This window comes from Salvelinus alpinus, chromosome 20, assembly GCF_045679555.1.
Source record: "Salvelinus alpinus chromosome 20, SLU_Salpinus.1, whole genome shotgun sequence".
Lineage (NCBI taxonomy): Eukaryota > Metazoa > Chordata > Actinopteri > Salmoniformes > Salmonidae > Salvelinus > Salvelinus alpinus.
The window spans coordinates 36,199,820-36,211,489 of NC_092105.1; the positions used below are offsets into that span (position 1 = coordinate 36,199,820).

An 11,670-nucleotide genomic window follows, 5' to 3' on the forward strand; every position below is an offset into this window, starting at 1 on the left:
GGGAGAGGCGAAGGTCGAGAGCCATGCGTCCTCCGAAACACAACCCAACCTAGCCGCACTGCTTCTTGACACAATGCACATCCAACCCAGAAGCCAGCCGCACCAATGTGTCGGAGGAAACACCGTGCACCTGGCGACCTGGTCAGCGTGCACTGCGCCTGGCCCAACACAGGAGTTGCTAGTGCGCGATGAGACAAGGATATCCCTGCCGGCCAAACCCTCCCTAATCCGGACGACGCTAGGCCAATTGTGCGTCGCCCCATGGACCTCCCGGTCGCGGCCGGCTGCGACAGAGCCTGGGCTTGAACCCAGAACCTCTGGTGGCACGGCTAGCACTGCGATGCAGTGAGCCTTAGACCACTGCGCCACCCGGGAGTTCGGGTCATTGTCCTGTTGAAAATCAAATGATAGTCCCACTAACCGAAAACCAGATAGGATGGCATATCGCTGCAGAATGCTGTGGTAGCCATGCTGGTTAAGTGTGCTTTGAATTCTAAATAAATCACTGACAGTGTCACCAGCAAAGCACCCCCACACCATCACACCTCCTCCTCCATGCTTCACTGTGGGAACCACACACATGGATATCTACACCTGCATTGCTTGCCGTGCTTCTACACCTGCATTGCTTGTTGTTTGGGGTTTTAGGCTGGGTGTCTGTACAGCACTTCGAGATATTAGCTGATGTACGAAGGGCTATATAAAATAAACTTGATTTGATTTGATATCATCCGTTCACCTACTCTGCGTCTCACAAAGACACAGCGGTTGGACCCAAAAATCTCAAATTTGGACCATAGGACAGATTTCCACTGTTCTAATGTCCATTGCTCGTGTTTCTTGGCCCAAGGAAGTCTCTTCTTCTTATTGGTGTCCTTTATTAGTGGTTTCATTGCAGAAATTCGACCATGAATGCCTTATTCGTGCAGTCTTCTCTGAACAGTTGATGTTGAACTGTGTCTGTACTTGAACTCTGTGAAGCATTTATTTGGGCTGCAATCTCAGGTGCAGTTATTCTAATGAATTTATCCTCTGCAGCAGAGGTATCTCTGGGTCTTCCTATCCTGTGGCGGTCCTCATGAGAGCCAGTTTCATAATAGCGCTTGAAGGTTTATGCGACTGCACTTCAAGAACAAACATTTGTTCTCAACAGACTGGTCCACAGAACGGTTGCACTCAAATAAATACAATGAGGGAGTTTGATTAACGGGCGTGAACAGGCAAAAGTGGTGAGAGACCGCCCTTCTCAAATCAGAACGTTCCAAATTTTATGTTAACCCGGTTCATTAATCGAATGCCCTCATTAGCACAGCAACCTCTATATTTTACCTATATTTAACTAGGCAGGTCAGTTAAGAACAAATTCTTATTTACAATGACGGCCTACCCCTGCCAAATCCTAACCTGCACGACACTGGGCCAATTGTGCGCCGCCCTATGGTACTCCCAATCATGGACGGTTGTGAAACAGCCTAGAATCGAACCAGGGTCAGTAGGGGCACCTCTAGCACTGCTCTTCAGGTACAAAGCTCTCATCTGAACGGGAGTTTGAGGATTATTTTATACATTATACAGGTTAGCCACTAATTACAGTGCCACAAGAAACACTGACGAAAACTTTCACATTCATTTTTGTCTGAAACTCTCCTTAGAATTGCCTTTGCAGGGATCAATCTGTAGGTACATGCTGCCACTCATGGATAGGGATATAACGACATCTAGTGTGCAAACATGATTCTGCATTTTGATGTTATTTATTTTTTGCAACCTTGTTACGTCAAGCCATTTTGGTCGCTCGCAGGGTCCCGTCATTTACTCACGTAAGCGCGCATGTGCACAACGAAAGGTGAAGCAGATAGATGGCAGGCGAGCTAAAGTTAGGTCAAGGATAAACACAGATAAGACTTATTCATCTTTTCAACGTATTGTATTGATTTATGTTTGCAAGAAGGGGATATTCTTCAACGAATTTATTTAAGGTAAATATATTACATTTATTGTCAGAGCCTAAACTAATATAAATCGGCTAACGTAGAGCTAGCTAGTACGTTAGCTGTGTTGTCTTGCACCTCATTAAATTTGGTTTTACTTTCGATATTCGGAGTTTTCTCGTCAATAGCTCTCAGACGGAGTCATAGGATGATGATAGGATATATCGAGAATCAGATGATGTTAGAGAGCACTTTCCTTAACAGAGAAGGAGGCATTATGCTGATTTCTGGCGCTCAGGTGGTTTAGGGACAGTCGTAAAAGTGCAATATTGGGGATTGAATGTAAACAAAATATACGTTTTTACATTCCCTTTCAGGAGGGTTAGCCCTATATGCAGATTACACACTACATAGGGCCTCATTTTAATTACTTAGCTCTAACTACTAAGACCCATTTTTTAAAAGTATTTAACCTTTATTTAATTAGGCAAGTCAGTTAACATTTTAAAATGTAATTGTTCTGTGAATACCAGATTTGGCTGATCGCACTTTTAAGATGATCCCTTAGCAGCCAGCACATAAGTCACTTTTTGTAAACAAAACTGAGGGGAAAAAGGCTGTATTTTGTGCTCTATTGTTATCTGATTCCAGATATACCACCCATCAATTGGCGCTCAGGTGGTTTAGGGACAGTCGTAGAGTTATTGATGAGCAAACTCCAAATATCAAACCAATTTTTTAAATTATTTTATTTAACCTTTATTTAACTAGGTAAGTCAGCTAAGAACAAATTCTTATTTACAATGACGGCCTATCGGGGAACACTGGGTTAACTGCTTTGTTCAGGGGCAGAACGACAGATTTTTACCTTGTCAGCTCTAACCACTAGGCTACCTGCCGTCCCTATGTAAACTGAAAATATATGTACTGCAGTTTAGCGAGCAGGGGTGTATTCATTAGTTGGATTCTGTTGCAAAACATTTGGGCTGTTGGGAAACGAAGGTGGAAGGAACCCTGTGGACTTCACTCCACTTTAGAGCATGGAAGAATGTATAATTTATAGTTGTGAAGCTTGTGCCAAACACTTCACAGACTATTCAGATTGGAATGGTCAGGAAACCATACAGTACTTACTGTCTTTGCCATAACATTAAAATGAACTACAAATTCCATTTAAGAACCCAACATCTTTTACGTCATGTTGCAAGAGCATTTGGAGTAAACGGTTTCTGTTGCAAAACATTTTGCAACAGAATCTGACCAATGAATACACCACAGCTCTCACTTTTTAGTTAGCTAACATTAGCTGGCTAGCTAGCTAACATTCCCTACAGTCCTGCTGTACCCTGTTATGTAATGTTGTGGCAGCTATGTCGTCTGAAATAGTTGTCAATGAGCACTAAGTGACGGTACTACGGGGTAAGGATATTCTGAATTGTGATTCAAATTATTTGTAGCCAGCAAGTTAGCCTGTTGACAGTCAACTGCTGTTTGTTTTGAGCTATTTAGCTTGATGATAATCAGTTTATGCACCTACTTTCAGTGTTTTGTGTCTAATGAGATTTATCTCAATGAGATTTATGCAGTTGGTTAATTTATTACTTTGTCTTTTGCAGTTTTGCAAGTGAATAACAGAAGAGGGAGAGGCCCAACAGGATGGCCAGTGTAAGTCTATTTGACAGAGACTTCCAGATTTGATCAGAATCCAACGTCACACACACACACTTAATGCTTGTGTCGTGTGTGTCCTGATGGGGATGTTCCTTCTCTGTTCCTCAGGTGCTCTGTAGCAGAGCCAGGCTGGTGACTTACCTGCCAGGGCTTCATGTACTGGTCCGGCGGATTGCTGGAACCAACCAGAGAACATTCTCTGGTGCTGGATCATCTGGCTCTGATGAGCCTCGTGTAGCAGTCACACCCCCTGACCTTGGTAAGTGCAGACCTCTAATCACAATGATGATACTGAAGTTGCCTGAATGTGAACGTCATATACCAACTGTCTGTTATTCAGAAGGTATGTGAATCAATTGGCTCAATAATTGGATCAACTTCTTGTTAAATTATGTCTCATTGTCAGGACCCAGGACAGTTTGGCCAGATGATAGTATGGGTCCGTTCGGGCCTCAGGACCAGCGCTTCCAACTGCCAGGTAACTCAGGCTTTGACTGCCACCTGGAAGGCACAGCAGAACAGAAGATTAAAGGCCCAGTCCACCGGACAGTCCCCGACGTGCTGACTGTTCCCTCCAGCAGCGAGAGGCATGAGTTCATCCTTGCCCAATTTGTCGGCGAGTTCCAAGTAAGTGTGGTTGGTTTCACAATTGACATACATTTCTTCTGGTGATAATGAAGCATATGCGTATTATGCAGTGTAATATTCAGGGATGTTTTTGGTTTTCTGAGCAACGTTCCATGATTGTTTGTCTTAGGGGAAAGAGGCTGATCCCCCTGAACAAATAGTCAACCGAGCAGAACAGTACTTTGATAACTCCAATGTAGAGTGTGCGATACAGTCTTGCCCTGAGCTGCTGAAGAAAGGTACATATATGATTGTTTTCCTTTCACCAAACAGATATAGCCCTATGTGAGCAGTCTTACTTTCTGTAGAAATGCACAAAATACAGGGCATTCAGAAAGTATTCAGACCCATTCTGTTTTTCCACATATCCTCATTCTAAAATGTATTAAATGCATGTTTTTCCTCATTAATCTACACACAATACCCCATAATGACAAAGCAAAAACAGTTTTTATACATTTTTGAAAATGGATTAAAACGAATAAAAACAGAAATACCTTATTTACGTAAGTATTCAGACCCTTTGCTATGAGACTCGAAAGTGCTCCATTGATCATTCTTGAGATGTTTCTTCAACTTGATTGGAGTCCACCTGTGGTAAATTCAATTGATTGTAAATGTTTTGGAAAGGCACACACCTGACTATATAAGATCCCACAGTTGACAGTGTATGTCAGAGCAAAAACATGAGGTCAAAGGAATTGTCCGTAGAGCTCCGAGATAGTATTTCATTAAGGCACAGATCTGTGGAAGGGTACCAAAAAATGTCGGCAGCGTTGAAGGTCCCCAAGAACAGTGGCCTCCATCATTCTTAAATTGAAGAAATTTGGAACCACCGAGACTCTTCCTAGAGCTGGCCTCCCGGCCAAACTGAGCAATCGGGAGAGAAGGGGCCTTAGTCAGGGAGGTGACCAAGAACCCGATGATCATTTTGACATCTTCCAGAAGGACAACCATCTCTGCAGCACTCCACCAATCAGGCCTTTATGGTAGAGTGGCCAGACCTCAATTAAAGGCACATGGCAGCCCGCTTGGAGTTTGCCAAAAGGCACCTAAAGGACTCTGACCATGAAAAACAAGATTGTCTGGTCTAATGATGCCAAGATTGAACTCTTTGGCCTGGCACCATCCCTACGCTGATCCATGGTGGTGACAGCATCATGCTTTGGGGATGCTTTCAGTGCCAGGGACTGGGAGACTAGTCAGGATCGAGGAAAAGATGAACGGAGCAAAGTACAGAGAGATCCTTGATGAAAACCTGCTCCAGAGCACTCAGGAATTCAGACTGGGGCGAAGGTTCACCTTCCAACAGGACAAAGACCCTAAGCACACAGCCAAGACAATGCAGGAGTGGCTTCGGGACAAGTCTCTGAATGTCCTTGAGTGGCCCAGCCAGAGCCCGAACTTGAACCCGATCAAACATCTCTGGAGAGACCTGAAAATACCTGTGCAGAGACGCTATCCATCCAACCTGACGGAGCTTGAGAGGATCTGCAGAGAATAATTTGATCAACCCCTAAAATACAGCTGTGCAAGATGTGGAAAAAGTCAAGGGGTCTGAATACTTTCCAAATGCACTGTAAAAACAGAAACTCTGATCATGCTACACACATTTTCTGGCACATTGTTATACTTTCAAACTTGTTGATATACTTTGTCTATGTGTTTATTTTTTCCACATCTTAAATGGGGAATGGATAGGGAAAAAGAGGTGAAAGTGTTTACCTCTTCAGTGTTTGTGAGATTGATGTTGAGATTCTACATGTATCCAGTAGAGGGGGCTCAAACACTAAAGGAATGTACATCATGTATGAGCATAATAACTCTTGGTGTGATGGTCATGTATAGTTTTTGACCATGCATGTTCTCCCCATGTGTTTGCAGATTTTGAGTCAATGTTCCCTGAGGCCCCTAACAACGCCATGACGGTTGTCACGGTGACCCAGAAGACTCAGAACGACATGACAGCGTGGTGTGAGGAGGTGGACAAAGAGAGGGAGTTGATGCTAGACAAAGTGAGTTGGTGTCACAACACCGTGGGTAGTTTTACCCATAGCATATGAACAACATGAACTGTCTATCAGAACCACTGAGGAAATTTTTATTTTTATTTTTTTACTGTCTGAAGTTGTAGGGAGTTATGAGTTGCTGGTGTATGGCAAACACATGTATATTTTAACCCAGTCTGTTTTCCTCTGAGAACTACATTTAAGGAATTGAAAGGATTCAACTGTACATAGTCTTTCAGACTCAATGCCTCTAAGTATTAGCAAGTACCTATTTGTAGCAAGTACTCTTTTGTTTATGATAATGTGGTTGTGCATTACATATTCCCAATCTCAGCATTACAATAGAAGACTTCTGTTAGTAGTCTTGAGTGTGTGTGTGTGTGTGTGTGTGTGTGTGTGTGTGTGTGTGTGTGTGTGTGTGTGTGTGTGTGTGTGTGTGTGTGTGTGTGTGTGTGTGTGTGTGTGTGTGTGTGTGTGAGGGCAGTGCGTTTTAGAGCAGGGCTTGTTTGTGACAATGTGCGTTATTCACCGTCTGGTTAACATGCCCTTGGTTGAGAATCGCTCTAATTGTGCCGCTGACCCCCTTGACTGCACTCATTTACTACACCCTGACACGCACCCTCCTCTCCCATCCCAGCAATAGGCTAGATCTCTACAACAGCACTTGTTGCGTGTTGCCATCTTTGATGGTGATATGATTACCAATAACAATGTGTTTGAACAGATGGTCTCTTTTGTATCTGAAAAAATATATATACATATAGCAAGCAGGTCATGTAGGTTCCTCCACACGTTTGTAGTTAACAACACAATCAGAATGTTGGTCACTATTACACATGTTTGTATCAGTACAAAATTGGAATGCTTGAATGGAAAATCAAAATCAAATCAATTGTCGAAGGTAAATTTGTTGTTGCATTGTTCTGTTGCAGTTTGTTGCCGGTGCCAAGGAAATCTGTTATGCCCTGAGGACAGAAGGCTTCTGGGCTGACTTCATAGACCCATCCTCAGGCCTGGCAGTAAGAAGTGACTAAAATGGCTGCTTAAGGATTAGTACTATGCTACAGGAATAGATCTTTCTGTAATATTTTATGAACAGTACAGTTCGTGAGACAGGGATGGCAGTTGTGTGGTCTTCTTGACGATTTGAAATGGATTTATATTTGTTCAACTTAAATCTTTCAAAACAAGCAGTATTCGGATCTTTTCCCATGTGTTTGTTTCCTCCAGTTCTTTGGGTCGTACACCAACAACACACTGTTTGAGACAGATGAGAGGTACCGTAACCTGGGCTTCAGCATCGAGGACCTGGGCTGCTGCAAAGTCATCCGCCACGCATTGTGGGGGACGCATGTTTTCGTGGGGACAGTTTTCACCAGCGCACCTCCCCATAGCCTTATCATGAAAAAGCTGCAAGGGAACTAAACCTGAATGATGGGAGAGTGTCTGGTATGTGGTTGCTATTAAACCTTGACGTGTCAAGGCTCTTTACACAGCCCTTAACTACTATTTGCTTTTTATTTGTACTTCACATTTGTATAGAAACCTTCAAAATAGTAGTATGGTACACCGATATTGTGAAATACCCACAACCATGATCCCTGACAGTTTTACCATTATAATATATTTATTTTCAGCATCTCTGTCTGTTCCTTTAGTGTATTGTGGTTGGCCTGATTGAAAAGGGTCTCTCTTGCGAAATAGATTTTATCTCAATGAGATTTATCTGTATAAATAAAAGTTACATTGAATGTGAAATAGAAGGTGGAGGAAAAATCCACTCAAATTGTCTTTGGGTATTTTTTTCTTTTCGTGATGTGGTAAGTGACACTTTGCTTCTTCAAAGTCCAATATCTTGAACTTGACTGCTGACATATAAAACATTTTGGGACTGTATTAACAGTGGACAAAAAATATATATAGTTTGAGTGGATTTCCCCGTTAAGGGTGGCTTGACTCTGCCCAGATGAGATTTTCATAGTAGAATCAATCCTGCAGCTAGATAAGAAAAACATGGGGACCTGCTGCTGCCCTTGACTTGGGTTGATAAACCCCTATTTTTATCAAAAGGTAAGAATTGAGCTTTTCTGATGTCATGAGGTTAATCTCAAGAGCTCTTATTTGATCCGTGTTGCCTTCAGAATAGAGACCTCATGTCTTGTTCACAGGTCCTGAGATCCAGTTAACCATTGAATCCTTGAATATTGTACTTGTGACAGTAATCAATGCACTTGTCTAGAAGAGAGGGGCAGCACTTGTCTCTCTGTCACTTTACAAGATGAACTGTTTTTAAAAGGGTCTGTGATTCTTGTGGCAGCTTTTGTCCTGAGGTCCACACATTAAATGCAATAAAACACATCACCTTGTCAGTGGTCAGTTCTTTCCGGGAGAAGGGAAGCAGGGATTGTTGAAGTGACCTTCATATAAATGGATAAATCGCTGTTGTGAGGGGAGATATGAAATAAACATGTATAAAAATTACATTTGAAATGATTTGACCTGATGACCCACATCTCTCCTTGACTGTAGCAGGCATGTGTTTGAACTTGATAAGCTAAAATGAGCATGTCTCAGTTCAGGCTATTGTATAGGGAGTCACCAGTGGTAGAAGTGAATGTCTCTGGGGTACTGTTTAACATGTATTGTATTATCCTCTACTGTGCCAGGTAAAGCTCAGCAGATGGGTCTCCTGTCACAGTATCTCAAATGAATTGTAGTTGTACCTTTTGGAAATTATGCTGATAGATTCTCTATCCTCATTCTTGGAGTACAAATGTTGTGCCAGAAAACCGAACCCTACCAAACAGGCTATTCCACAAAATGCACTTGATCATCTTTTTAGGGATATTTACAAACACTCAACATGGGCGTGACACTGTAAGTAGGCCTAAGATGAGTGAACATGACCTAGTTCAACTGAATTCTCACACTTCCTCGACAATGATGAGGTCACACAGGGTTTAGAGTTCACCAGCTTCTCTTTACACTGAGCATGTAGATACATGGATGAGACCATTCATTCCTGCTCTACTTAGCCCTACTGCTGTACCTTTCCATGCATGCAGTGCTATAGTGCATATTTATTCAGTTTGTCCTGTAGAGACGGTGTCTTGGTGAAAAATATGGTACCTATCAGATAAAGACCCATAAAAGAAGCTCTAACATGTCTAATCATTTAAATATTTCCCACTCACTTTCCTCAGCAGCACTTTTAGATAAATGGTAGTAAAAAGAAGTTGTAAATCTGTTACACTGTAAGCTATTCTCTATGATGAGCTGGCAAGCAAGATCATATGGTAAGATTATCTCAACATCAAGTCAGTAACTAGGAAACACATATTTAGTACAGTTTACAATGTCCTTAGAGAGGGGTTAAATAGGACTAGTGCACTAATAGTGCCAAGGCATGCAAGAGTTGTTGAGACTGAATAAGAGGGCACTGCTCCAACCAGTGGTCTCTGTGGTATTTATCACAGCAGGGTACAAACTCTGTTGGCCAACACCCTGTGTTCTTATAAGACCGACAAGGTCAAGGGTTGCGGTGCTGTGACCTGGACATAATGTACTTGTCACATGGGTTAACACCATAGACTAGATTTCCTTTTGTTCTATAGTCAAATATATATATTGTTAAGGAACTGGGCGTTTATAACAAAATCACTGTGTTTTATTTAACTCTTATTGTCTCCCAGATACAGTACTTAGTGATTTCACAAAGGGTTTGTTGTCTGGAAAGCTCAGGGGTGAATGTTCATAGAGTTTGTGTGTGTTGTACAATACGTTCAAACAGATGTTAATATAAACAGGCTCTGTGAACTGTACACAATGTACAGCCATCAAACAGCAAGGGGAATATTAGTGTCTAATAATGTAAGCAATAGAAAGATTCAAGACTAAACATTTAGAAAAGGCTGAGAAAATGTGTACAATGTAGGTTTATAAATCACTTTAAAGTCCCATATTTCCCAGCCAGTTTAATCTAACCAAATCAAACCATTCACTCCAAAGACAAGCACCATATGCATTGCATTACCACAAAGGTCAGGGAATAGTCACAATGTCTACTGAACTCAGATACTTATAAACCCCAGTATAGTGTGTTGTGTGACCTAATCGGGGTGGATGTGATTGTGTGTGTGAGATATGGTTCCAGAACAAGGGGCTTTACTAATCAGGCTATCCAGGCTAGACATCGTGGCAGGGGGGCTGCCTCAGCATCAAACAACGGTGCGTGTGACCGTCACGAGTGGAGAGAGACCAGACAACAGCCTGGAAGCATTGAGTCTGTCTGGAATCTGCTTGCATGTTGGAGGTATCATTTGAGCCTCTTTACATGTTTGGGATCTTGGGTCATGCCTCAGTGACCGCTGATTGACATGGCTCTCTATTGGCTCTAATTGGATCTGAATGAACAAGATGTTTTTCTGTGTTACATTTACATGGTCGCTACAGACAATTGTTGAAACTTCTGCAACAAAGAACCCTTTTGTTAGATTTTTCTCCTTGGAGAAAAGGGATGTCTATCCCAAATTATTGCATCTTCTGTGGATACAGACGATTTGTTTGTATATGCAATAGAAAAATATTGGAATGATATTGTTGATATTTCTTGGGACCCCTGCACCCTGGCTAATGCTTAAAATGCGGTAAACCAATTGGCTTAGAAACACACAGTCAACTTATTGTCTCTGTAACAGGTGTTACATCCTGGGTATAAAGCCACGCCTGGGTGTGGACACCAGACTCCACACAACTGTGAAAAGGATTACAGGAGAACATCCTAAAAAGTGCAGAAATGTTCTGGAACTGATTCCTAGTACTAATTCCAGAATTATGGAAGTAACCATCACCTCATGGGCCGAGTTCTTGGGTTGGTTTATCTCAGATCAGCCAGTGAAGGGTTAACTGTTGAAGCAGGGCCCCATGCTGCTGACAGATAAGGCTGTACACAACAATTAGCTAACATCCCAGGCAGGCTGCAAGACAAAGATGTGGAGATGGCAGGCCAGCGTCAGACAGCAAACAAGTTAATCTAGTTGGACAATTCACATCACTCAACTAATAAAAAGTCTGTTGCTTTTGAAAGGTCTCAAACCAACGCCTCAGAGGTTTTTCTCTCACATTCTCATCCCTATGTAGGCCTACCCACTGTGGTTTGTGTCTGTCAGTCTAACAGATACGTCTAGGTTCAAATACATGTTTTTTCCACCTTCTGCTTCCAGCTCTAATGCTAGCCAAGGTTTTGCATGTCAACTTTTTTTTCTCTCCTTTTTTGTTGTTTTGAGGACTGCTGCTATTGTCTTGAAGGAATATTGCTGATTAAGTCTTTGATGTATAGTGAGTCAGTCATTATGTATTTACATTACCTTTCCCCACCACTGAGACTCACTCACTGTAACCAAGGGGTCAGTGTGAATATTATACATGTGGAT

The 11,670-nt window shown here is 42.2% G+C and overlaps 1 protein-coding gene across 3 annotated transcripts; it reads left to right on the plus strand.

Moving 5' to 3' along the window:
• The first annotated feature begins 1,800 nt into the window (after positions 1-1,800).
• LOC139546763 (cobalamin trafficking protein CblD-like) lies at positions 1,801-8,596 on the plus strand. Of its 3 annotated transcripts, none has more exons than XM_071355519.1 (8): positions 1,835-1,979; positions 3,557-3,596; positions 3,711-3,861; positions 4,009-4,229; positions 4,360-4,468; positions 6,114-6,244; positions 7,171-7,257; positions 7,469-8,596. In XM_071355519.1, the coding sequence occupies exons 2-8, from the start codon at positions 3,588-3,590 to the stop codon at positions 7,661-7,663; spliced, it is 903 nt and encodes a 300-aa protein (XP_071211620.1). In that variant the 5' UTR covers positions 1,835-1,979; positions 3,557-3,587; the 3' UTR covers positions 7,664-8,596. The 3 variants fall into 3 exon arrangements, with proteins under 3 accessions (XP_071211618.1, XP_071211620.1, XP_071211619.1); XM_071355518.1 differs by having other exon boundaries at positions 1,841-1,979; positions 3,548-3,596; XM_071355517.1 differs by lacking the exon at positions 3,557-3,596 and having other exon boundaries at positions 1,801-1,979.
• The last annotated feature ends 3,074 nt before the right edge of the window (positions 8,597-11,670 follow it).

Excerpts from the sequence above, each read along its gene's own strand:
- LOC139546763 (XM_071355517.1), top strand. The coding sequence starts at position 1,938 with ATGTTTGCAAGAAGGGGATATTCTTCAACGAATTTATTTAAG. Across the intron at positions 4,469-6,113 it reads CCCTGAGCTGCTGAAGAAAG|ATTTTGAGTCAATGTTCCCT; the intron begins GTACATATATGA and ends ATGTGTTTGCAG. Across the intron at positions 7,258-7,468 it reads ACCCATCCTCAGGCCTGGCA|TTCTTTGGGTCGTACACCAA; the intron begins GTAAGAAGTGAC and ends TGTTTCCTCCAG.